Here is a 25,847-nt window from a genome sequence, read left to right on the forward strand (position 1 = left end):
TAAATGTGGGATAGAAGTCTTAAAATTCTGTTAAGAAATTACTGCCATCAGGAACTAATCAGTAATCATTAATCTCCTAGACTGCATCACTTACTTAAAACAGGAACTTGCCCCTCGACTCTTCAAATGCCTAATTCTAGTAGGTTCTCTTTAAAGTTAAACCAAAATCTGTGTCAGGTATTTTTCCCACTGCCAACAAACACACGTTCTGCCATACACTGCCCTCTTCAGAAGCTGAGATGGAAAAGATAGATTTAAATTAGTTATAGAAGCATACAAGTGGTACCTAATTAAAACAGGAAGACAGGATTGTTAGCTCTTATTAATTAAGAGGGAAAATACGACACAAAAGAAAATAGAGATAGAATAGGTAGGGAGGAAACCTTAGAAATACTGTGTGAATCTTTTCTTTATATTTACCCAAGTTACTACAAAAAGTTCCCATTTAAAATATCTAGCCAAGCTACAAACAACCCATTTTCTAGACATGGTTTATTTTAATAAAAAATACAGCTGAACATTTATCACAGATTACATGAAACTATACACAATGACATTCTCTCTGCATAGTAACCAACACTGATGTGTGTAACTTGAATTTTTAGATGGATTATTTATAATCCTTTAAAGTGCAATTTATTTAAGGGTTTAAGCAAATCATAGGATAAAGGATCTTTCTAATAAATGAGTAACATTAAAAAGATGATATATTTGGATAAATCTTTGGAAAATCAGAACTGATTTTGCCAGATGTACTTGTGTTGTAATAATAACCCACCCCCACAAACGCAACTTGACTTAATTGCTGAGGATTAAGAAGATCCTCTAATTGGAAAGAGCTTTTTCTGATGTCAACATTTTTTTGTCTGTTCGATACATACTAACTAAAAAGAACTAAGAGTCTAGAGTAGTTCCTTTAGCAGCCCTGAGTTCTATAACCACAATGGAGTTCCTGTTTGAACTTAAGAGACTGTTACGAACTTTCCCCATTCTACTTCAAGGGAAAATGAAGAACTCAGTTGCTTCTCTGACTCTCAGCGACATAACTATGCTTTGGGCTACAGTGTTAATGTCTAGGATGAAATTAAGGTAGCAAAAATGGGAGTTATCTAAGAAATAACCAGAAAATGCTTTAGAATAGAAAAATGAACTATGAGAGGAACATTTCTAGGAGCTGTCTGATGGGATAGGAGGGATTGCAACACAAAGGCCGTTCACCGCTGTGACTGTATATTGTCATTGTTTTTGTTTTTTGTCCACTTCCTTCTGTTGGTGGAAATAATTGATTCCAATATGCTGCTGCCACCAAAAGATGACCATTAGAGGAAGAGCAAGACTCCTTTACAACAGTAACAAAGGAGCAAACTGTTTCTTAAGGCAGCAATGCCAGCCTGACTTTATTCTACTTGAAGACTATTTCCCTCTTGAAAAGCCTCTTACATGAGCATCTGCGAAGTCGTATGTGACTGTACTGGCTCAGCAATTATTCATCCAGAGAGAGGGTACTTTAGGGGCTGGAGGTGGAAGGAAAAACAAAACAACTTTTCCCTCCAAGTGTAAACACAAAGCTTTAGCCGATCTTAGGAGCGCTATGATCACAGGTTTCGGCTTTCCTCAAAGTTCCTTTTTGGAAATTCTGGATGGAGCTGAGTAAGGCCCCTCGGCTCACGCCATTCACAGCCTGGGGCGGAAGCTGTGTGGGCGCCTCTGTGCTCGCAGGAGGCAAGGGGGCTGCTGGTGGCGGAGGCGCAGGTGGAGGAGGTGGGGGTAACGCGGACATCCCTGTGGAGGAAAGGGCACAGTCAGTATCTCCACACACCCAGTACCCGTGCTACTGCTCAGTCCTGGGCAGAAAGGACTTCGGTGAGACTGCAAGTGTTTTCCCTCAAACGGGCCAACACACCTTGTACTGTGTGATGTTTTTAAAATACTTGAAACGTAGAAGCATTAAAGGGGAATTAATTAAAAGTGGCCATTTCTCCCAAGTAACAGTCATGTGAGAAAAGACTGAACAAATATCACAGATTACATGAAACTATACATAGTGACATTCTCTGCATAGATGAGGCTCTACTTCCACTTCCAAACTTTAATCATGGTCCCAAAAGAAAAGTTCCATTAGCTACTTTTTCCAGGTTCCAGGCAGCTCCACCTATTCCTGAGCTAGCAATTAAAGATAGACATCTGTATGCATAGAGCTGGGCTACTGTAATATCAATTACTAGTAAGGGATGAACGGTTCTTTAGCTGCTCCAACACACACAATATTTGAAGGACGTGATTTAACATAAAATGACAAATCACTTAGGATTCTCGGCAAGTAACCATTGTCTGCTGGGTTATGGGCTCTCCAGGGGCATCCGTCTTGAATAATCATTTCCTATTAGGTTGCACGAAAAAAACATAAAACGCTAATATTAGCAATGCACAGCAAGGCGCAGAGGGCTTTCTCTCTCCAGCAATGGTATTCTCAAGGAGGAATCTTCCTCAAGCACCCGTGTTTCCACTGTGGTGCAACCCAGGGACAGGAGGGAAATGCCCTAACCCTACGTCTTTGCTGAAGTGTCAGGGGAGACTGGAATGCCAAGCTCTACCCTGGTGGGCAAGGAGAAGGAAACTGGACAGGTATCTGAAACCTCCCTTAGCTTTCAGAAACACGAACATTGGGTGCTCGAATTTTATAGTTCTGAATCAATGAATGAATTGTCCTCTTGGGACAAAATAAACACTAGGTACAGAAAAAACCCTGCTGGGACTTCCCTGGCTGTCCAGTGGTTAAGACTCCGTGCTTCCAGTGCAGGGGGCGTGGGTTTGATCCCTGGTCCGGGGAACTAAGATCCTGCATGCCGCAATTAAGAGCCCGCGGGCCATGTGGCATGGCCACAAAAAAAAAAAAATGCCCTGCTTTAAAGAACTTGCCTGTGTCACAGTTGCCCCATTTCCTGTGACCCTTGCAGCTCCCTGTGACTCCACATCTCTTTCTAGTCTTACCCTCTACCCCATCCCAGTGCTACCACAGAAGACATTCTGCTAGATGGCTCCCCTACCACCTCCCTCAAACTGCTACTGAGCTGTGGTGATACTAGGTAAACATACCAACCGCTACTTGAGTTTATATGGATGAGTGGTCAGGATCATCGATAAAATACTTCAGTAAGTGCAACCTTTTTACCAACTGTGATAGGCAATGGTTAAAGCACTGTATTTCATAGAAAACCACTTACCTTCTTTTACATCTTTACCCAAACCTAAGGCAGCTGAAATTAAAGAATCACACAGATGCACACACTCATGCTCTGCAATCTTGGAATTCTCAAATAATAATACAGCAATACAAATAAACATTAAATACAGACAAATGAACAAAATGTAATTTTCACTGGTTCTGGACAATAACAACTAATGAATGAAGTTCTATTATGTTCTATGCCAAGGTGGATTATGGGGAAATGTTCCTGGCTTTACGTTACAGGGTTACAGAGATAAAAAGGACTTCAAACCTGAAATGACTGTTGAGACGAAAAGAGCAGGGAGAGTAAGTGTGTGACATAAGCATTCCTCTGAAGGGGGTTCTTGGAAAGTGACCCGTAAAATACCAGGAGGAGGGGAGACGGCCTATGAAGCCTCTTGGAACTCAACTGCAGAGCCCGGAGGACTGAGTGGGCGCCAATGCCCTCCCAGCTGCCCCCTCCCCTTCCCAGCACTCTCACCCAATGGCCAGAAAAGGGCAGCGGAATCTGGACTTGACATGTACGGCCCAACACGTACCCGAATGAGTGCCAGCATGTCTGCCTCCCAGCTTTGTGCTTTGACCCTGGCAGAAGAGTCAGTGCGGGTTACAGACGAGAAGACAGGGCTGCACTAGCACTTTGTTCCACTAAAGGCATGGAATTGGCCATCCAGAGACTGCAAGTCTTCTAGCCCAGGATTTTCGGAGACTAGAGATGGGCCTCAGGCACTGGACTTGGGTACAGGCTGCTATCTTGGCACAGAACTAAACTGCTTGGCCCTCATGAGGAACCATCCCTTGACTTTGGCCTCATTACTAGGCACTCAAAATTAAAAGTGCAAATTCACTACCACAGAGTTTGGAAATTGGGGGGTGGTATTCCGTAAATGGATCTTCATCTTCCAAGTAAAGGCTGAAACTGTCTGAATGAATCGCTTTGAATATGTAGGCAGCATAAATAAATACACTGTCCAAAGTGCCACAGGGTAGCCTGTGCCTATAATAGGATGCTGAGGGCTGTGAGAAAGGAGACTATGCCCATCCAAGAGGAAAGAGCAGGTCACCTGCGGTCCCCTCACAGAGGGCCCAACCAGTTGTAAAGGGCGCGATGTCCCACGAGGTCCACCTTTCCTCACTGGGCCTGCAACAACTAGGGCAGATCCTGATATGTATGATTAGGGCCAGGAGCAGCTCAGAACCCTCTGGAAGGGGAGAGGAGGTCCAGGTCTGAAGGTCAACACTGGAGGAGGCAAGAACACAGACCCAGGGACTCACAGTCTCTGATTACAGGCCCCATCGATTTTTTTTTTTTTTTTAAGCTTTTCCTTTTTGCCTCTTCTGTCGTCCACAAAATTCCTTTAAAGGTTCACTGGAGCTTAAGCTACAACACGTTGGTAATGATGTGGGAGGGGGGAATGTTAACAAGGGGCCAAATTCAGAGTTGGCTCTTTGGCCTGGAGCAAACCTGGGAACAACTGCCTAATGCCTGGGCGCCCCACTCCCCAAATATGAGGGGGCGCCCCCCCCAGAGGCCTCCTATCACCCTCATCCCCAGGCCGCAGACAAAACCAGATTCCGTGTCAGACTGATTGCCAAATGAATTCACCCAGCTTTGAAGAACATTGGCCTGCAACACCCCAGCATGAGGGATGCTCCGCAACAGCTTACCTACAGTGATGACCAGGTCAGCCCTGATCTCTCCGATCTTACCTTCTCTTAGACAAAAACCCCAAGAGCCAACTACTCCACCCTCCCCAGAACCCCAGATGGAAGCCTAGCCTGGAAATCCAGCGGAGGCCCTGGAACAGGCCACAGACTGTTGCAGCAAGAGCATAGATTAGATCTGGGTAGGAATGTCTTGCCAGAAACATCCTCCCCAGCCCCGTCAAAAGGACGTTTGAGGGTCCCCTTGCCTTGGGCCAACTCTGACAGTGGGTAGTCTACTAATGTCTGCGGTCTGGGTTCCTTTGTGGTCTCCACACACATCAGGGGAGGCCACATGGCCGCCAGACCAACACCACACCTACCAGCTACCCTCGAGGGGGAGTGGAGGGCAGCGACCCCTGGAAGCAGGCAGGCCCCAGCTCTCTGGAACCGCCTTGGCCTCTTAGCTCAGAAAGATGCGGAGGCTGTACTCATGTCCCAACTCAAGTATTGTTAAGGATGCTTAAAAAAGAACTGTTTTTCCCTATTGTCAGTTATACAAGCCATATGTTGCTTCCCTGTGACCAAGAACGCAACTGCCCAGTGCCTTTTCCCCTTTGTCAGAGGAACAAGGAACCGACACGTTTGCAGCAACAGGACTGTGAGGTGCTGGTTTCCAAAATTAAAAGACACCAAAATGCCATGCAGTTGATTTACAGGTTTTAGAGCTCTATTTTAAAACTAAAATCAGAGTGAAAATGAAGATTTTGAAGGTCATGATGAAAATGAAATGAATGTAAATGAAGTCACTTGGGTGCTTTTTAAAGATGCTGTATTTCATTTAAATATTCAGATAAGGAAATCGTCTCGAATCTGCTTTCCCATTTGCTCATCACTTCAGTGAGCTAGACACACTGGGTCCCGTTTCACATACAGAAACAGAGCATCTTTAAAGTTAGAAAAATCAGTATAGCTTACTTTACCGAAAATTCACGTTCAAAATGGTGCATGCTCTACTGAAAACAGCAAAGAGAGAGAGGGAGAGAGGGGACACAAGTCATTATTCAGATTTTAGTGTCATTTAATCAAATAGTAAGAGACAGTAAAATATTAGTCTGAATCACATGCTGATCATTCTCACTGCCAAACTAGGATACACTTAAGTTAACCACAAGAAGCACCGGTGTGTAAACATGACTGTGACCCTTTTAGAACACGGCAAACATGCTAACAGAGTAACTAATGAGTCACTTTCCTCTTCATTCTTTTTTTTTTTTTTCTTTCTTCTGAGATATTTTTAGTTATTTACAAGCACAGCACTCACTTAAGAAGACCCATCACGGCTTTACCTCCCCTGAAAAGCGGAATGGGTACTGGGAGCGTACCTAGTGTACTAAATAAGGACAGTTTATCAAGAGGGGAGAGAAATTAGAACATCACTTCCCCAAGCAAGTCTTCTATGGTCTAAAATAGAGATTTGTCTTTTTAAAGCTGGGAAGAGCAAGAGCCAGGGAAGTCTAAGGGGGGGCCCCCGGGCAGGAGCATGGGGCCTCTCCCCTGAAGGCAGCGGGCTCCAGAGGCTGACAGGGCAGTGAGCAGCATTAGCTTACCTAAGGCTAGAAAACCATTCAAAAAAAAAAAGGCAAACATTTCTTCCTATCTTCTTTTTAACTGACTGGATTCCAGGTTAATTGTGAAAGATAACCCTTTCCCTGACGGTGAATCCCAGCGTTCCAAACCAATGTGCCCCACTGCCCAGAGGAGAATCCCTTCAGCGAGGCCCACGTGGGGCAGGGCAGGCTGACCACTGCTGACCTGGGGTGGCTCTGGGAGGATGCTGGGGACACTGCCTGCCCCACCCCACCCCCAGCAGCTGAGTATCCTGGGGAGGAGCTCACACACTTGGGCTTGGAAGCGGGGAGGAAGGCTGTGAGCCGGCAGGAGAGAAGAACCACCACACTGTTCGGAGAAGTGCTACAGGGCAGGCCTGTGTATCCTAAAGATGGAAACTGCTTTGTGTTTGTGTAGTTTTGAGAAAAAGAGGCAGCTCTTAGGGCCAGAGCCATTGATTTTGAGCCTAGAATGGGTTTCAGACTTTGACCTGGCTAGATAAATTCTGGAAGCTCCAACATTCTAAATGAATTCATCTCTTCTTGTGCCTTACTTATTCCTTTTCTTTGTAGTTTTTTTTTTTTTTACTGAAGTATAGTTGATGTACAATATTATATACAATATTATATAATATTATATGTTACAGGTGCACAATATAGTGATTCACAATTTTTAAAGGTTATAATCCATTTATAGTTATTATAAAATATTGGCTATATTCCCTGTGTTGTACAATATGTCCTGGTAGCTTATTTTATGCATCATAGTTTGCGCCTTATTGATTCTTAACCCTCCTTCCTGTTATTCAAGTTCTCAGTCACTCTGTGCCCACAAGGCCCTGTTTTCCCTCCTCCAGCTCTCCAGATATGAAACTTCCCTCTCTCTACAGTCATGCTCACAGGCTGGGTTTCTACAAAACGCCAGCTCTCTCTTCAAAAGTATTGCTTAAAATGATAAACTTCAAGCAAGAAGGGCTAGAATTCTCTTGCAAGGCATTCATAGCTTATATTTGACAGTACTTTACTGCTTATAAAGCCCTGTTGTGTACATTATCTACCTCATAAAGACCATACATTCTCTTAAAAGACAGCTTCAAAGTATGGAAATTACTTGCCCAAGGCCACCTGGAAAGTGGTGGCGCTACGACCCAAGCCCGGGGTTTCTAACTGTTCTTTTGGAGCTCTTTTCATGCCAGCCAAGCAGAGCGTTTAGCAGCACAGGCCCTGTAGTGCACCTGAGGCAGCAGGCGCTCAGGAGAAATCAAGGAGATGAGCAAAGACAGAACCAAGTTTAAGTCTTGGCTCTAGTATCCCCCACTTGTGTGACCTTGGTCAAAGTCCTTTAACGCCACTAGTGCCTCAATTTCTTTGTCTGTAAAATGGAGCTGTAAGTATAATCCCTGCTCATTGGATAGGGAGGTATTCATGAGGATTAAATAAAACAGTAACTATAAATCACTTAGAACAGTGCCTAGCACAGAAGAAGCACTCAAAAGATGTTAAACACAATTATTAACAACAACAACAGTAATAATTTGGGTCCCCTGCTTACTAAGCTTTCCCCAAATACTCTTCTGCAAATCTTTTGTTTAAACACACACACACACACACACACACACAATGGCAAGGCAACAGGTCTGTCTCCTCCCAAAGGGAGGGTAGGAGCAAGTATCTGTGTGTAAATTAGGCCCGTCTAAACCACTCAGCTCCATGAATACAGAGTGTAAACACTAGTTGGTGACACTGACCATGACATAAGTCAAGATAAAGTATTTTAAAGTTCTTGAAAGAATGATCTTCTAGAGGCAGGAAACAGAAACTTTAGCAAAAAAAGAAAGTGCTAGGAATGTTCTCACTGAAAAAAAAAAAAAAAAGAGTTTTAGAGAATCCCACCCTACCTGATGGAATTGCCAGCAGACTTAAGGAAATATTTCTCCCATCAATTTGGTAAGGATTTCAAGAAGAGGCCCACGGCGGGGAAGTGCAGTAAGAAACAGGAGAGGCCCCAGTCCTTACCCAAATGCTGGAAAGGGCTCATGAGAGTAAGACCCCTTCGCTTAGAAACATCTGTCACTTCTGCCCCGTCCCGAAAGCAACTGAGCTGAAGACCACCCTCAGCTACCACGAATGTGCTTAAAATTGATACTTTCAGGAAGAAAGGCAATGCTGTCAAACTGAACTTGCCTCAGTTGATCTACTACTGAACAAACTGCCAAAGGGCGGGGTCCACAGTGGGTTTAGAGGATGCTTGATTAGAACTGTGAGATAGTCTCCTCTGACCCCCACGCTTTTGCCTTCTACAGAGGACATAACCCAAACCCAGACACGGAAAGTGACTCACTCAAGGTCTCTCAGTAACTAACAGTGTCCTGAGGGCTTACTGTGTATCAGGCGCTGTTCTAACTCCATGGGCATGGAACTCTCTGGATCCTCGTAATAAACCCACTAGGCAGGCACTGTTATCATCCTCCTTTACAAATGGGAAACTGATGCCGAAAGCTCAGCCTCTCTGTACACCACTGCCAAATCAAATCTCGGGGACAGAGTTTTGGGTGAAGTAGAAAAGGATAGCTTTATTACTTTGCCAGGCAAACGGGGACACAGCAGGCTCCTGCCTGGAGAAACTATGTGTCCCCACCCCAGAGGATCTGATGAAGGGTTTGATAACAACAGGTCCAAGGGTGGAGTCTCTGACAAGATTAGGGCGTGTGCAGGACTTTCACTTCCTTAATCTCATCTCAGGTGGTTTCCTGGCTGCTCCTCCCGTGATTAGCAACTCTTCCAATCTGCCCTTTGGAACTCAGGGAAGGTCATGGAGCCTGGAGTCTTGCCTACAAGAAACAGGGGACAAAAGGGCCTCCGTGCCCGGGAGCCCCACAGGGCCTCACTCAGTTTCAAAACCTGAAGCCCAGGGAGGTCAAGTATCTTCTCCAAGGTCCTGGAACTAGCGAGTGGTGATCCTCAAGTTCAGGTTCCGCAGCCCAAGGTGTAGTTCCCAAGGGCTCCCAGATCGAGTTGTGTTTGAGATGCTACCTTTAGCAGAAATTCCTTTTCTAAACTAGCCCTTGAAAATGAAGAATTTTCCTTCATTTCTTGAGAAAACTGCATTTTATCATAAAGCTGGAAGACACTATGCTTAACTTAGTTCCCAGATAAACCATAAATGTGGCCTAGAAGTAAAGACATAAATTGGAGTAAATGTGATTCCAGCAATAAGACAGGCAGCATGCAGAGAGGCGGCAACATAGATGAGCCCAATGAGAAGCCTGGCCTCCTGTCCTGGAAGGAAAAGGACCAGTCTAAGCAAGGGCTTCCAAGCCAGAAGTTGCCACCCGTAGGCTGAGAGCCTTGCCCTCACCCAGCAGAAACCCTGAAGGCAGACCAAGTCCAAGCAAATCCACCCATAAGGATTCACTGAGCATCTCGCATGGGTACGGTAGCATGAGACTATCACCTGTTTGTAGCTCCCTGATGCCTTGTACAGAATAGAAGCTCGAGATGTCACTTTGTTGGAGGACTAGTTTTTTCAGGTGGAGATTCTCTATTTAAGAAGGGGAACTACTGGGAGAAAAAAATTACCACGGGTGGAGCCCAAGGAAAGCACTTGCTTGAACTGTATCTATCATTTTGGAGCTCCTGAGAGGTGCTGGCAATGTGAGGCCACCTCAGCTGGGGCCTTGTCTGCCTGCTCATCTCTGTGACCCAGCGCTTAGCACGGTGCTGGGCACACAGCAGCTCTCAATAAATGCATCTCCAGTAGCTGAATGAATAAACTCACCATGGGTGGCTCACTTAGGGCCTGAAATGCTAGGTTGATAGGCAAATACTAGCTATTATTTTTATGAGACGCGTTACAATAAATAACCAGCAGAGGTCAGAGTACAGTCTCTGGGGCTGAATCAATCATTTCATCAATAAAACATTAAAGGACATAAAGGAAAAGAGGGAGCCAATACTTGCTGGGAAACTCCCATTTCTGCCAGGCATCGTGCCTGTGGCCTCACATATGTTTCCCTCTGAATCTTTACAACTCCCCTTCAGGATAGGGAACTATCCACCCAACTGCTCCCTCTTGCCTCAGATGAAGTTTTTTCCAACCTTGAGTCTAATTATAAAAGATTCCTCTTTTTCTTCTTTTTCTAAAAGTTACCTCATCTCATGCAAACCTGCTACTGTATGAGAATCCTCCCACTGAGAACTCAGGTCAATTAGAGGATTCATCAAAAATAATCCATATAGACTGAATTCTCCCAGGCGTTTAAAAATGAGCACTGGCAGGTAACTTCCCACCTCCAATGCACCCAGCAAGGTGCTTTGAGCTACCGGAGAGACACCTCATTTGTTAAAGAAGGCTTCAGGGATTCTCACTATTAATTCTCTCCAGTTTCCTTAATATGTCTAAGTGGTGTGAAATTAATATCCTATCTTCTAGAAAATGCCTCAGCATGATCTGGGCAGTGGCTCCCCGAAATTTCTGATCGGCCTATACAGGTCACCTCTACAAAAGGCAGAGAAGTCTATTTTCTGTGTTGATCAATATTTGGAAGCTTTCTTGTAAAATCTGCTGACAAAGTCAGACAGGAAATAGAGTATTATCCCCCATCAGCCAGGTACTTTGCTATTAAAATAGGCCCTGGGCCCAGAACACTCGACAGCAAACTACCAGTGACCAGGCTCGGCCAGCAAGGAGAGGCACCCACCAGACAGACGCGAGGCCTTCAAACCAGTCCCCTTACATCTGACTGTTGTTTTGGGGGGTTTTTTGGAAGGTCAGTTGGAAGCATTTGAGAGCTGTTGGGTAATGCTCTTGGTAGCTCCTGGGCACCACTTTAAGCCTTAATGAATATGGTGTCATCAACTCATAAATCAACCCCAGCCCATGACTCTCCCTCCAGACAGCTGCAGCAGCTCTTCCAAGCACAGCCAGCCGACAAGTTCTGAGTGGCAGAACCGACTTCGCTGACATCCAGAACATCTGGTTCAGTTAAGAAGTGAAAGGAGATACTGGTGCCCCAGTGTGTTTTTATGAGGCTTGCAAAATGGTTAGGAGAGAGATATTAGTTCAAAAAAAAAGAAGAAAGATAGCATTATGAGGCTACTCCACAGAATTAGAGATAATTTTTATAAGTATTCCCTGAAATAAACTCTTTTTACATTTTTCAAACAAAACTCCCAGTATCTATCTGATTTAAGTCACAAAGGCAAAACAAAGGCTAGCTAGCCACAGAAAAATATTCAGGTGATGAAATGCAGAGCAGAATAAAGCACAAATAGTTATCAGGAAATCAGAAGCTCGGTGGGTAGTTCACTCCCATACCCAGGCATTTCACCAGCTGTGCTCTGTGACAAAGCCGACACTGTGGCTGGGCTCCCTGAGGAGAGAGCCCTGGCAGGACCGGGCCCCTGGGCAGCAGCGCGATTGTTTTGTTCAGTTGAGCACGTACCCAGACAGGCTGTGATCTGAGGAGCCTGCGTGAGGGAGGTTTTTCAGCAGAGAGCGAGCTGGAGGTGGGGGCGGTGAGCAGCCCTGAAGCCGACCATCCCGCTCCCTGTGAAATCCGACTTTAGAGACCTGGACCCTCGTCTCTCCCAAGTGACACTGCTAATCTGCACTCCCACCGGTTTCTCTGGAGGAGGCTGGTCCCCTCTGACCCCTGAAATGTTTGGGCCCAGGTGAGAAGAGAAAGCCCCACCCTTCTCCCCGGCTGGTGCAGAAGGGGAGGAAGGCAGGTTACTCTGCCTCCTCACTAACCTGCTGTGGAGGGTGGAGTCGGCGATGACGGGGATGTGAGAGGTGAGCTGGCCCCAGATCCTGCGGAGAGAAAACACAGAGAAACCCTCATGGGGACCAGAGGAAGACATCTGGAGCTTGGCCGGAGCCGGCACCCACCACTGTCTGAGAATCTGCCCTTGGCTGAGTGTGTGAGCCTTGTGGGAAAAAGCGAGGTGGGGCAGAGAATTCAGGGACGGGACCCCTGACCACAGGCGTCCAGCCAGCTTCCTTCCCCAGGCCTCGTTGCCTCCCACTGCTCCCCACAGCCTGCCTGGTTTGAAACCAACTTTGTGCAATCCAATGGCTTATGCAACTGGCTGCAGTGTCTCTTCCTGACCCAACCCCTGTCCTCGGGTAATGAAGGACAAATGACAGTGCCACAGCAGTAGAGGTGACAGAGAGGTGCAGAGCAATCTGGTGGAGGCCTCTCCAAAAGAAGCGAGAGTTCCCCACAACATCCACCCAGGAATACTCTCTGTGGAAGTTCCATTTTACCAGCAGGCATATTCAATTGATTAGGCTCAGCCTACTCAGTGTGTGGATTTCCCAGGCCTTTTCTTACCCGAAATTCAGTAAATACCATTATTTACATTAAAATAATGTGCATATTCCCATACGTTGCACGCTTTTTCTGGACCTAGTAACCTTTTTATATTTCAAATATTGCCAAGTCCCCAGTGTCTCCTCCATTGCTCAGAAATCCCCAGAATACATCCTCCTGGCTTGACATGGAAGTAGCCCAATGAGCAGACGGAAGCTCCCACATAAGCCCCCTCCCCCACATGGCGGTCCTATCAAGGGGTTACCAAAGCTCCTGGGGGGCTGAGGCCATGCCCCTGAGAAGCCACTAGCTGTCCTGGGGCAGCCTCCCACCACCTCACGCACACCCACAGGACGTGGGGGGCACAGCACGGACACTGAGCACAAGGAGAATGTCCTAATGAAACCACACCTCCCTCCAGCTGAATACCCTTCCACTATCTGCAATCTCCTCTCGCCTCCCGATAAAAGGGAGAGGCGTTTCACTGAAAAAGATGGTGAAAGTCAACCCATCCTGATTTCATACTGCTGGTAGTGCTAACACAGATTTGAAGGGGGAGAAGGTTTGAATTTGTGATTCCAGTGGGGTCTGGAGATGATCTATACATTTCCATCAACTGCTACTTTGCTTTCCTAAACTCCTTGAGGTGATGTCTGGGAGTCCTTGGCGTCCCATCCAGCTGCATCTGGCAAAGAGGCTTGCAGGCAGGCAGGGCCTCAGGAAGGTGGAGTACACCAAGCCAGGCTTTCTCTGCTTTATAAAGAAGTAGATGCTGGACAGAGTGCCTGCCAGGGTGACAGGCTAGTTGGAGACACGAGTCTCAGCCTAGTGATGACAATGACTGGCCCATGTCCATCCCATCAACCATGGAGAAAACAGACCTCCAACTCTGAAATTACCCGCCGGCCACAACAGCCTCCATCCCCAAGGAGCCTGCCTTGGTCCTCACAGGGACCTTCAGGGCCTGGAGCCTCCCCTCCTTCTCTTCCCTCCTAGCTCTTCCCTCCAGAGCCCCTCTCTGGCTTGGCTCTCCAAGCAGTGGTGCTGGCATGATTCCCACCCTCCCTCTGGAGTCTATGATCTTCTTCCATCCCAACTCTTCCAATTTCAGCTCTACCCACACTGCCTGCATTCTCTGGCTATGGCTAGACCAGCCTTCAGGTCTTGCGAACCCCTCACTTCTTCTTCTCTTGCCCCTGGCAGATGTCTTCCTCACTGACTTCCCTGAGAAGACCTGAGAAGGCATGAGCTGTGAACACCCTCAATTTCCTCCCTTCCTTCCACTTTTAAACACCTCTAACTCTTCACCTACCCCTCCTGGCTCCTGACACCAGGAAGGGATGGATGGGTTTCCTCCAAGAGACTGACAGCTGGGCTCTTGATGCTAACCCTTTGACCCCCAGCCCCCTCACTCCCCCCAACAATCACTCTCTCTTTTGCATCTTCAACTTCTCCGTCTCTACTTGGTCCTTATCCTGCCTGGAAGTATATGCAGCTATCCCTCAACCTAAAAAAACCCTCCCCTTCCTTTGGCCCTCCAGGGCTAAACCAAAGCTGCCCCTGTTAGGATGAAACCTTCCCTTCTCTATGTGGAACTCTACTTCACAGACCATAAGGCAGAAGAACTAGAAGGTCCCAAGGGATCACTTGATCTGATTTCCAAAGATGGGGACATTAAGGCCCAAAGCCAGCAGGGCTGGGCAAGGGGCATCCAGGAGTGACAGCAAGGATGGCCAACTCATGACACTGCACTCTGTGCCATCTTGGCCCTTCTGGAATGTTGCTTTTTGCGATCCCCACACACTATAGAGGCCTTTCCTTGATGCAGGAGGGCATATCCTTCTGCCACGTGGGGACCAAGCAGAGGGCAGGATTTAGGGCCATTTCAGTTCCTATAGACTCTGCTGATAAACAGGACGCCTTGCATTGTAAGTTGCGTGGGTTTTTCTTCCAGGGCTGATGCTGCCATCAGTGAGGAGGCTGGATACCCAGTGAGCTCTGAGGTGCCTTCTAGCACTTGAGTCCTGTGAGCTTCTGAATGCTGTGGCAATCCTTCCCCGGGGACAGAGTTCTTTTGTTCTCTGCATTGGTCACCACACTGCCCAGGAAAACCCAAGAACCCTTGACTCCTGGTCCTAACCTTTGGGACCTGGGCCCCACTACAACCTATAACCAGTTACCTGAATTATTGGAGTTGCTGTATTTTGCTGAATGCTCTTCACTATTTTCAACAGCAGATCGTTTTGACTTCTTTACAAGTAAAAAATAGAGGGGGAAAAGCAAAGAATAAACATACCAGAATAAAAACATTTTCCAGGCATAGTTAAACTAGCTACACACAAAGTCATATTTGGCCTCATAACTTAATACAGTGAAGAAGCCACAAGCCAAAACTAAAGGGAGAAATAAAACCAAGAATGCTGAGTTTACTCTCTCAGGCCAGTCATTCCCCGCAATTACATTAAGGCCATAATCAGCCCAGCAAGCCAGGAAACTCTATGGTCCATTTCTCTGCTGCTATTATATGGCTTTTCTTTCAGAAGCTGCAAACCAGTCATCTGGAAACAGTTTTAGCTTTCACGGAGATAAAGCACAGAATCTGTCATTAACTAAATGGGCACCATTAACCTAGAACTTTCTTCACCTGTAGTCAGGAATTCGCAAGAAAGAATTCAGAGAGACACCAGACTTACCTTTCGAGCTAAGATCTTCCTCTTTTTTCTTTCTTCTTCGGATCCATGGTGAGACTGAGCTCTCGTCAGTCTTCGATGCTGGTGGATCTTTAAGAGACCACAATTCACCACAACTGTAAGCATATCCTACACTAATGAAAATCTCTAACATGTTTTGCCAAATCAAATCATTTGGATGAAAAATCTTTCCTTGCTCAGCCTGTCTGCCTCCAAGCTTGGGCCTGGATGTCTGGGAGAAGAGTGTGCCCGCAGATGAAGACCTTTCTCTCTCCCCGAGTTCCTTCCTGCCTTTCTCTCTCTTACGGAAAACGAGTGTGGTCCCCGGCACCTTTAGAGCATGGAGCATGTGTGCCCCACCACCGCCCAGTCTGTCCTGATCATAAAGGATGACCGCTCTTTGTGGACATGTCTGTTTCCCCCACAGGCTGAGCTCCTTGAGGGTAGGACTGTGAAGTACTCGGCTATCTCACAGCATTGAACATGGAGCCTGGTCCAGAGCAAGTATGCAAGAACTGTTTATGGAATGAACACTCAGTTACAAGTAAATCACTGTGATCACCACAGCAGAGGATGGGGACACTAAAAGATCAAAAAGCAATGAGGAACTATTAGCAATTTACCTGTTTCTGTTCTTCAATTAGCCTCTTTTCTATACATTCTTTGGCAATTCTCAATGCCTCTTTTAACTTTGTGGGGATCTGAAAGAAGAGAAAGTACATAATTTATTGAGTAAAATAGCTGGAGAGTCTCTCAAGTCCCAGTTTGAATGAAAAACAGTTGCTAGTCAAGGAAGAGGACACCTGGAAGTAAATCAGTTACAAGCTGTCCACTTGACTCCTATCCTGGCCACTTCTGGTATCCCCAAACACACTCACCTCATTAGCATGCTTTAGCAATAAATATATAAAACTAACACATAAATAAGCATGATGTATGTTTCAAGTATTTAAAGTTATTCTCAAGGAACCGCAAATTGCCAAAATAATCCTGAAAAAGAAGATGGAAACTGGAGGTCTCACGCTCCCTGATTTCAAAATGTACTACAAAGCTACAGAAAACAGTGTGATACTGGCAATAAAGACAGATACACAGACCAATGGAACAAACAGAGAGCCCAGAAATTAACCCTCATGCCAAAAGCACACAGTGGGAAAAGGACAGTTTCTTCAATAAATGGTGCTGGTAAAACTGGATATCTACATGCAAAAGAATGAAGCTGGACCCCTACCGTACACTGTATGCAAAAATTAACTCAAAATTGGATTAAAGACCTAAACCTAAGACCTAAAAACATAAAACTCCTAGAGGAAAACACAGGGAGAAAGCTTTGTGATAATGGATTTGGCAATAATTTCTTGGACAGGACACCAAAAGCACAGGCAACAAAAGCCAAAATAGACAAATGGGACTGCATCAAGCTTAAAACTTCTGAACATCAAAGGAAACAATCAACAGAGTGAAAAGGCAACCTACGGAATAGGAGAAAATAATTGGAAATCATACATCTGATAAGGGGTTAATATCCAGAATATATAAAGAACTCCTACAACTCAAAAACAAAAACATAAGTAATCAATTATAAAATGGACTTGTCACCAAGAATGGATTATGCCACAATAAACCTGAAAAAATAAATAAATAAAGAGCAGAAAATCAAAGGAAAAAAATGGCAAAGGACCTAAACAGACACTTCTCCAATGAAGATACACAAATGGCCAACAAGCATATGGAAAGATGATCAACATCTCCAATCATGAGAGAAATGCAAACCAAAACCACAATGAGATATCACCTCACATATTAGGATGGTAACTATCGAAAAAACGGACAATAACAAATGTTGGTGAGGATGGAAAAAACTGGAACACTTGTACACTAATGGCGGGAATGTAAAATGGCACAGCAGCTATGAAAAATAGTATAGAAGTTCCTCAAAAAAAAAAATCTAAAAATAGAATTACCATATGATCCAGCAATCCTACTTCTGGGTATATATCCAAAAGAATTGAAAGCAGGATATCAAAGCATACCCCACGTTCATTGAAGCATTATTCACAATAGCCAAGGGATGGAAGAAACCCAAATGTCCATCGATAGATGAAGGGATAAATAAAATGTGGTATATACACACAGGGGAATATTATTCAGCCTTAAAAAGGAAAGAAATACTGTCACATGCTTATAACATGGATGAACCTTGAGGACATTATACTGGGTGAGATAAGCCTGTCACAAAAGGACAAATCCTGTATGATTCCACTTATATGAGATATCTAAAACGTAAAATGTGTTTGCCAAAGGGCTGGGGGTGGAAAAATTGGGAGTTGTACTTAGGATGGTTCTCGAGTTTTGGTTTGCAAGATGAAAAAGTTCCAGAGATCGGTTACACGACAATGTGAATACACTTCACACCACTGAGCTGTACACTTAAAAATGGCTAAGAGGATACATTTTACATGATGTTTTTATCATAATTACAAACAAAAAAATATACAAAGCTTACTGGGACACACACACACAAATTCAAGTAATTATAATATTTTATAACTTCAGAGGGATTTTCTCTGTGAAAGACTTATTTCCTCCCTCCCTCCCTCCCTCCCTTCCTTCCTTTCTTTCTTAAGACTTATTTTCTGAATTTCACAAGATTAAGTTTTTTCCTACTGGAAGATGCTATCAACAAAAGCTTAGTGTGGTTCTGAGCTTGTCATTTCTTAATTTACTAGTTTTTCAAACCATGAGGAGTTCAGGCCTAGAAAACAGACACCCAGACCATGTTCAACTTTTTGTCTCTATTATTCTTTTAAAAATTTAAGTTTAGGGGACTTCACTGGTGGTCCAGTGGTTAAGAATCTGCCTTCCAGTGCAGAGGACGCGGGTCCGATCCCTGGTCGGGGAACTACCATCCCACATGCTGCGGGGCAACTACTGAGCCCGTGTGCCTCAACTGGAGAGCCTGCGTGCCACAAACTACAGAGCCCATGTGCTCTGGAACCTGCGCGCCACAACTAGAGAGAAGCCTGCACGCCACAACGAAGAGCCTGCATGCCACAACTAAGATCCGACGCGGCCAAAAACAAATAAATAAATAAAATGAATACTAAAAAATTTTTAAGTTTAAAAAAGTTTTGAGTAGGTAATACACAGTGATATGGTTCAAAACTCAGAAGGCATAAAAAGGGTATATCCACAGTAAAAAACATCCCACCTAGTCCCCCACCATGGAGGCAACCAACATCACCAGTCTCTTGTGTATTTTTCCAGAAAGAAAACAGACATACAAGAGATTAACGCTGGTTTTTAAGATCACAGTGTCTTTGCTGCAGGCTCTCTGGCTTGGAGGAAGAACAAGGGCTAATGATGACCCCTGGGCTGGACTACTAGGGTGGAGGAAAGCATATTTATTTACAAGGCTGAATGCATTTCCTGAAGAGTTTCAGTAAAGAAGACATGAATTTAAAAGTTTTTTTTTCCTACATCAGATCCAAAGAAGCTATTACTGTCAGAACTCCTCTAACTGGCAAAACAGGACAGAGGAAAGCTTCTCCCTTGCCTATAAGTCTTCTGACCCCACCTTGTTTGGGGTTTTCTTTCTTTTTTTTCCCCCTGAATGTAATTTCTTTGTAAGAGTTTTACAGGTTTTTGGGGAATAGAGAGAGGAGAAAGAGAAATACCCTTCATCTCACTACCCAAAACAACGCTAACAGTGAGCGCCCAGCCCTGAACTAGGCGTTCTCAGGGATCATCTCAGCTGTCCAGTGACAACAGACAAGCTTTACTCACCAATTCTACACAACGAGTAAACATAGACCCAAAGAATAGGTCCTTGCCCATATATCAGTGGCTCTCAAATGAGGGTGATTTTGCCCCCATCTCCTCCCTAGGGGACAGTTGGCTGCGTCTGGAGGCAGTTTTCACGGTCACACCGTTGGGGGGTGGAATGGGAGCACTACTTGTATCTAGTGCGTACAGGCCAAGGGTGCTCAACATCCCACAACGCACAGCAGAGCCCCAGCAACAAAGAACAGCTACCTGGCCCAAAGTGTCAAAGGTCATGGCTGAGAAACCCTGCCTTAGATAAATGGCTGGTATCGTGAAAGCAAAGCAAGGCATCAACCTGGTTTGAGGGAGTTCCAAAGCCCCTGCTCTTTTTTTTTTTTTCCTTTTTTTAAATTGGGGTATAGTTATTTCACAATGTTGGGTTAGTTTCTACTGTACAGCGAAGTGGAGTTCCCTGTGCTATATACAGCAGGTTCTCATTAGTTATCTATCTTATACATATTAGTGTATACACGTCAACCCCAATCTCCCAACTCATGCCACCCCCGCTTCCCCCCTTGGTGTCCATATGTTTGTTCCAAAGCCCCTGCTCTTTTCACAACACCGCATAACACCGCCACTTCCCAGGATACTTCCTTCCAGTCCTTATTCTAGACAGAGGTATTTTTTTTTACACACTATATATCCTGTTTTTTTCCCTTAGCCCAAATAATAATCATTTTCCAGGCTACTACAATGTCTTTATAAATTTTACTTTTATTAGATAAAACACATTTAATCCAATACATGTACTTAAATTATTAAGCTATTCCCTCATTATAGGATATTTAGATTATTTGCCATGTTTCTTTATGTAAAATAAAGAAGGCTGCTGGCCATTCCCGTTCCACAAGGATTAAGCTGCAACCCATTGCAATTGCCCTCCGAAGGTTCGCCCTGGGGGGAATTCAGGATGGAGAAAAACAGGAAGCATTCGGTGGTGCTTTGGATATACAGGACCCTAGAGAGTTAAGATGCCTATCTAAGGAAAAATTTCAATGACCCCAGATTCTTGGCATCTTTCATACATAGAAAAACACTAAAATCATTAACTTGAGATGTCTGTCTTCTGTGATTAGCAGTAATCTTTTTATGCTTGACTACATGTTTTTTTCTAGCAAAAAGTTCATATATATCTGGCCCCTCCCCTGTCTCTTCATAGTTCCTTAGAGCTATCAGAGAGGCTGTCTCCCGGCTATTGTCCTCAGTAAGGTCCCCAAATAAAAATGCTCTTAAGTGTGCGTTTTTCCAGTCCACACTTATAAATACTGTACCTTCTTTTTTTTGATTAAAAAAGCACGAACTTTCCAAGTACACATTTATGTCACAAACCAAGAAATGATATAATTTGCTTTACCTTAAACTGTGGCTTTTCGGAAGTAGTTAGCAGAACATCACTGAATAATCTGTAAAGAAAAGAAACAAACAAAAATATCTTTCTTAAACCAGGTGCACTCCCAAAACAGGATCAAAGCAGAATGAGACATCTTTCGCCCATCAGGTTCCCCCCAACATCCTCCAGCCCCGGGCCAACCCACCATCTCTTGTTTATCAAACTCAAAGGAGTTTCCGGGCCACCCAAGGTGACCTCCAGAAACCTGCCACTCCCCACCATCTTGGAGCTCTCCAGGGGGAGTGGGTCAGCCGTGTAGGGGAGGTGATTTCCCCACTGAGGGGTGACAGTCTTCTCATGCTACATAGTGAATTAATTCACATTTTGAAAAGAAATTTGCACATTATTTATTGTATTTATATTATATTGCAAATAATATATGCAGTAGATATTTCTAAACAGAATAATTGGCTTTCCTTTTTTTTTTTTTGCCCCAGAGGAGGATAAAATTTATTCTAGAGCTCAATATAAAAAAAACATGAGAGGGACTTCCCTGGTGGCGCAGTGGTTAAGAATCCACCTGCCAGTGCAGGGGACACGGGTTCAAGCCCTGGTCCCGGAAGATCCCACATGCCGCGGAGCAACTAAGCCCGTGCACCACAACTACTGAGCTCGTGGGCAACAACTATTGAAGCCCCCGTGAGTCACAGCTACTGAAGTCCACACGCCTAGAGCCAGTGCTCCCGAACAAGAGAAGCCACCACAATGAGAAGCCCGTGCACCGCAACAAAGAGTAGCCCCCGCTCACCGCAACTAGAGGAAGTCCAAGCGCAGCAACAAAGACCCAACGCAGCCAAAAATAAATTAAAAAATAAATTAATAAAAAAAAATGAGAGTAAGTAAAAAAGGAATTGTTCTGATTGGAATCCAACGAGAAAATAATTTTCTTCTAAGAAAAGTAGTGTTTCTCATGCTCTCTTAAAAAGAAACAGCAGCTCTGGGAGAATATCAATTCTCTCTTCAAAAGTGTGTTTTTTGTTTTTTGTTTCTATAAAGGGAGTTATTTATTTTTTTAATAAATTTATTTTATTTATTTTTTTTTTGCTGTGTTGGGTCTTCATTGCTGCACGCGGGCTTTCTCTAGTTGTGGCGAGCAGGGGCTACTCTTTGTTGAGGTGCACAGGCTTCTCACTGCGGTGGCTTGTCTTGTTGCAGAGCACGGGCTCTAGGCTCACGGGCTTCAGTAGTTGCGGCATACGGGCTCAGTAGCTGTGGCTCGCAGGCTCTAGAGTGCAGGCTCAGCAGTTGTGGCGCACGGGCCTAGCTGCTCCGCGGTATGAGGGATCCTCCCGGACCAGGGCTCGAACCCGTGTCCCCTGCATTGGCAGGCGGATTCTCAATCACTGTGCCACCAGGGAGGCCCAAAAGTGTGTTATTAAAAACAATAGCATGAGGAATTCTGAACTGTTTTGGCTAAAACAGGTCAGAGAATTTAAATGGTTGTCTGGGCAGTGCCCAAAAGGCTCTAAGTAAGTCTTCCCTTGAACGGTCCCCCTTTTTAAAAAACAGGAACTACATCACAAGTAGAAGTGACAGGGTTAACTTTTCCCCACAGCACTCCCTGGGCGGCCTGGAGGTGGAGACATAACTCTCCCCTTCAAGGCCGAGGGTCCACTTATTTCCAGACAACACATTTTGAACTGAACAGAGTTCACACCTCTCCAAGTGCTGTCTCAAGGCTGAAGCCCACATGGTAGAAAGACTTAAGTGAAGAAAAATTATCTGGATTCACTTTAGAACTGGAAGACTGGGAGAAAAATGTAAGAGCTTTGGAGCAGGGGGTGCAACTACAAACCCAAGTAAATTAACGTGGATACAAGCTGTTCCCTAACTATAAATGCATATGTTCTAAAAGTGTGTGTGAAAATTGTTTTGTTTCCCTGACTAGATCTATTTTTCCACATTTACACTGTTATTAATGGTGGCTGGTTCAGGGAGGGAGGCACCAGTGTCAGTCAGACATTAGGAAGTCACATCCACGTGGCGGGGGCTTGGGCTGCTCTGTCCATCGCAGCCTCCCCAGGGCCGAGGACAGCGCCGGAGCTGGAGTAGACTTCCCCTAACACAGGGAATCTGAAGTTATCACCGCCTCCTCTGACCTCGGGCTGTATGTACCTCAAGCTGTCCCGCCTTATTTCCCCATACAATTGTTTCCCAAATACATCTGTTTACAGAGCACTTGGTAAGTCGAAAGGCACAGAGTATAAGCTGAATCAATAGTAAGCATAACTAAGATTTAATAAGCTCTGCTTTAGTAACAGGCACTGTACTAGGAATCATCGCAATAAATCCTCCCAACAGCCCTCTGAGGTGGGGGCTATTATTGTCCCCATTTATAGATGAGGAAACTCAGCTTCCAGACGTTAGGAAACCTGCCCAAGGTCACCCAGGTAGAAGTGGTAAGGCTGGACCCACCCCCAGGTCTATCTAACCTCAGACACGTGCTTCTTGACCACCCGGCTGCCTTTCCATGAAGGAACAGAAAACATACCTAAAGGAAAGGCCCTAAAGCACTCTGTCACCCACCTCAATTGACTATTCATAACCCTGTTTAAAGGAGAATGTCTTCTGAGCTCTACGACCCAGCACAGCGCCTGGTACACGTCAGACGTTAGATACGTGTTACCCAGTGAGTAAATGAACAAACAAGTGCAGGGGAGGCCAGAGCCACGCTGCCCTCCTCCGAGAGGCCAGACCCTCCCCAGCCAGCGGCTAGTGAAGCAGCCACTGCCGTGGGCCACGCGGTGCACTGAAACAGGGTGGCCCCCCTTCACTACCTCCCAAGCGGGAAGTCCACGTATACGATGCCAACATGGACAGGGAGAGACACACGTGAAGATGACACTGATGTGAAGAGAGAGCAGTCAGGCTATGGTGCAGGGAGGTCACAAGGAAAGGTCAGGACATCATGCGGCAAGTGACCGTCAGCAAGCAGGTCACGGTGACTCTGCGGGGACGCTGTTGAGTCTCTACCAGGACCAGACACTTGGGCTAGTGGTCAACACAGTTAGGAAGGTTACAGCCAAGGTGTGGGATTGACTTACGGCATCTGTAAGAGCCGGGAGACGGTGGGCATGCCATTTTTACAGGCTTCACAAGACAGCGTAGACTCCAACACGGCCACTTGAAATGAACAGATACACATTTTAGTTCCACAGGACATGCTGGCAAATCCGCTTGGTGATGAAAAGTTTGACACCGCTTTGCAACAACTGTCTGCGGGCTGATCAGGACAGTGTCAAAACTCTTCACGCACAGACAGATGGCACACGTGCCGGGGAGGCGGATGCTGGCAACACTGACACCACTGACGCCTCAAAAGAAACGGTTCAGGAGCCGCATGCTGACAGAAAGCTAAATATACTCCAGAGATAACTGGAGGAGGGATTCAAGGTATCATCCACAAATATGTTTGCCCTCTGAAAAGAGAAGTAAACACTACACAGAAGTAAAATTCTGAACCTGAGCGACATTCCTCTGCTTGCCTGCTTTTAGTCAAAACCATCACACGAAATGCCAACTGTTAGTATCGCACCAGCCCACACCTTGGATGATGTAAACAAAAGCAGCCAGATTTTTCTACTTGCAGGTAACTGTTCAGTTTCAGCTGTCCTGTTCAAACTCAACCCAAAGAAGTCTCGGGGCCTGTTCTCTGGAACCATCTCCTTTGATACAAAGCTAACACTGGTGGAGGGTTGCCCCGCATGCCTGGGAGGCACAGTGGTCCAAGACCTGCCCTGCCCTCCCCTCCCTCTGCTCTGGCAGTGAGTTCTGAGCTGGCTGTGGAGGGGATGAAAGGGTCCCAGCATGACTCTGCATCAGTCCTCACATCCCTTCTTACAGGTGCCCACCCATCCCCGCACTCGCTTCAGCCCCCTCAGTAATGCTAGAAGAGCTCCTGGATCCAAGGTGCCAGGTGTCTGCATTCCTGTCTGCCTTTCCTAGCCCTGGGCTTGCCAGGCTCTCCTCTACCACGTGTCTAGCCTGTGGCTGTCCTCGCAGGTCTCTCTCCAGCTTTGGTCTGACTCCTGACACCTGCCTGAGTCCGCAAGACTGGCTGCAAGTTGCCTGCTCCTGGCTCCTGCTTCTATATCAGACTCAGTCTGGCTATGCTTCTCTTCACATCCTCTTGCTTCCAAAGTTCTAGTGCATGTTGTAAAATGTCCCCTGAGGTTTCAGATAGCCTGACAAATAGACAAGCTCTCTGAATTTTCAGGGAAATGCATTTAAGGAAGTCACTCAAATTACTTTTATACGAGTAAGACTTTCTGGCTGTGGAACGTAGCAACTTCCTCTGGGTCTTCCCTGGACTCTGGAAAGAGGGTGAGTAGCTCTGCACATTACGAGGGCCCAGAAGGCCCCTCCACACCCCATACTGACCCACAGCCATAGACGGTGCAGGAGGGAAGGAGTCTACAGGCACTGAGTCTGGCGGTCGTCCGTAAGTCATTTCATACAGTAAGTGGCCAAAGCAGTGGACGTCCACACTCTCCAATGTCTGCAGAAGAAAAGAGAGCAGCGGCATATTTGGCCTTTGCTTTGGCTTTGTGAATCCCAAGCCTCCTGCCCTGGGCTTCCACTAAGAAACATGGCCCAGGGGCAACCCCACTCACAACCGGTAGTGATGACCCAATTCCAAAGCCTTTTGTAAAAGCTCACAAAGCATTGCTCTGACCAAAGGTCTTGGTCCTACCCTCCATGGTATTCCAGTCACTGGTTCTATGCCCTCCTTGTCCCAGCTACCACCTCAACTAGCCTCTCGGAGATACAGCAGTGCTGTGGGAGAACAGCGCCAAGAGGCATGCCTACCCCAACTGTACCTGTCACTGCTTAGTGCATATTTCTTACAGTGGCAGATCATGCATCCTGCCATGGGGATAATTTATACCTAAAAATAAACCTGCTGTTTCATGACTTTCAGCAACTTACATTGATTTTCCTGAATTGTGAGAAATAAGATCGGTAGAAGGAAGGAAGGCCCAACAAGGAATTCTCAAGGTCCAGCAGCCGGCAAGTGTCCCCTTCCAGCATCACGTTGGAAGCATGAAGATGCCCATAAGGGAATCCCTTGTCATGGAGAAACTTCAGTACCTATTAAAAAATAGGTAGAGGTCACATTCCCCCCCGCAACTCGTTCAGATACAA

General features: G+C 45.7%; 1 protein-coding gene across 7 annotated transcripts in view; it reads right to left on the reverse strand.

Moving 5' to 3' along the window:
• Positions 1–475: 475 nt before the first annotated feature.
• Positions 476–25,847, reverse strand: part of PXK (PX domain containing serine/threonine kinase like) — a 75,766-nt gene continuing 50,394 nt past the window's right edge. For 2 of the 7 annotated variants that reach the window (XM_057554165.1, XM_057554161.1), the window contains 10 exons: positions 25,632–25,793; positions 25,083–25,200; positions 23,747–23,825; positions 20,667–20,715; positions 16,111–16,188; positions 15,491–15,577; positions 14,978–15,047; positions 12,236–12,295; positions 5,857–5,889; positions 1,713–1,782 (listed from right to left, as the gene is read on the reverse strand). In XM_057554165.1, the coding sequence (XP_057410148.1) occupies positions 5,870–5,889; positions 12,236–12,295; positions 14,978–15,047; positions 15,491–15,577; positions 16,111–16,188; positions 20,667–20,715; positions 23,747–23,825; positions 25,083–25,200; positions 25,632–25,793 (723 nt within the window). In that variant the 3' untranslated portion in view covers positions 1,713–1,782; positions 5,857–5,869. The other 5 variants (XM_057554160.1, XM_057554159.1, XM_057554166.1 and 2 more) reach the window with 4 other exon arrangements.

This window comes from Balaenoptera acutorostrata, chromosome 10 (genome assembly GCF_949987535.1).
Source record: "Balaenoptera acutorostrata chromosome 10, mBalAcu1.1, whole genome shotgun sequence".
NCBI classification, from domain to species: Eukaryota; Metazoa; Chordata; class Mammalia; order Artiodactyla; family Balaenopteridae; genus Balaenoptera; species Balaenoptera acutorostrata.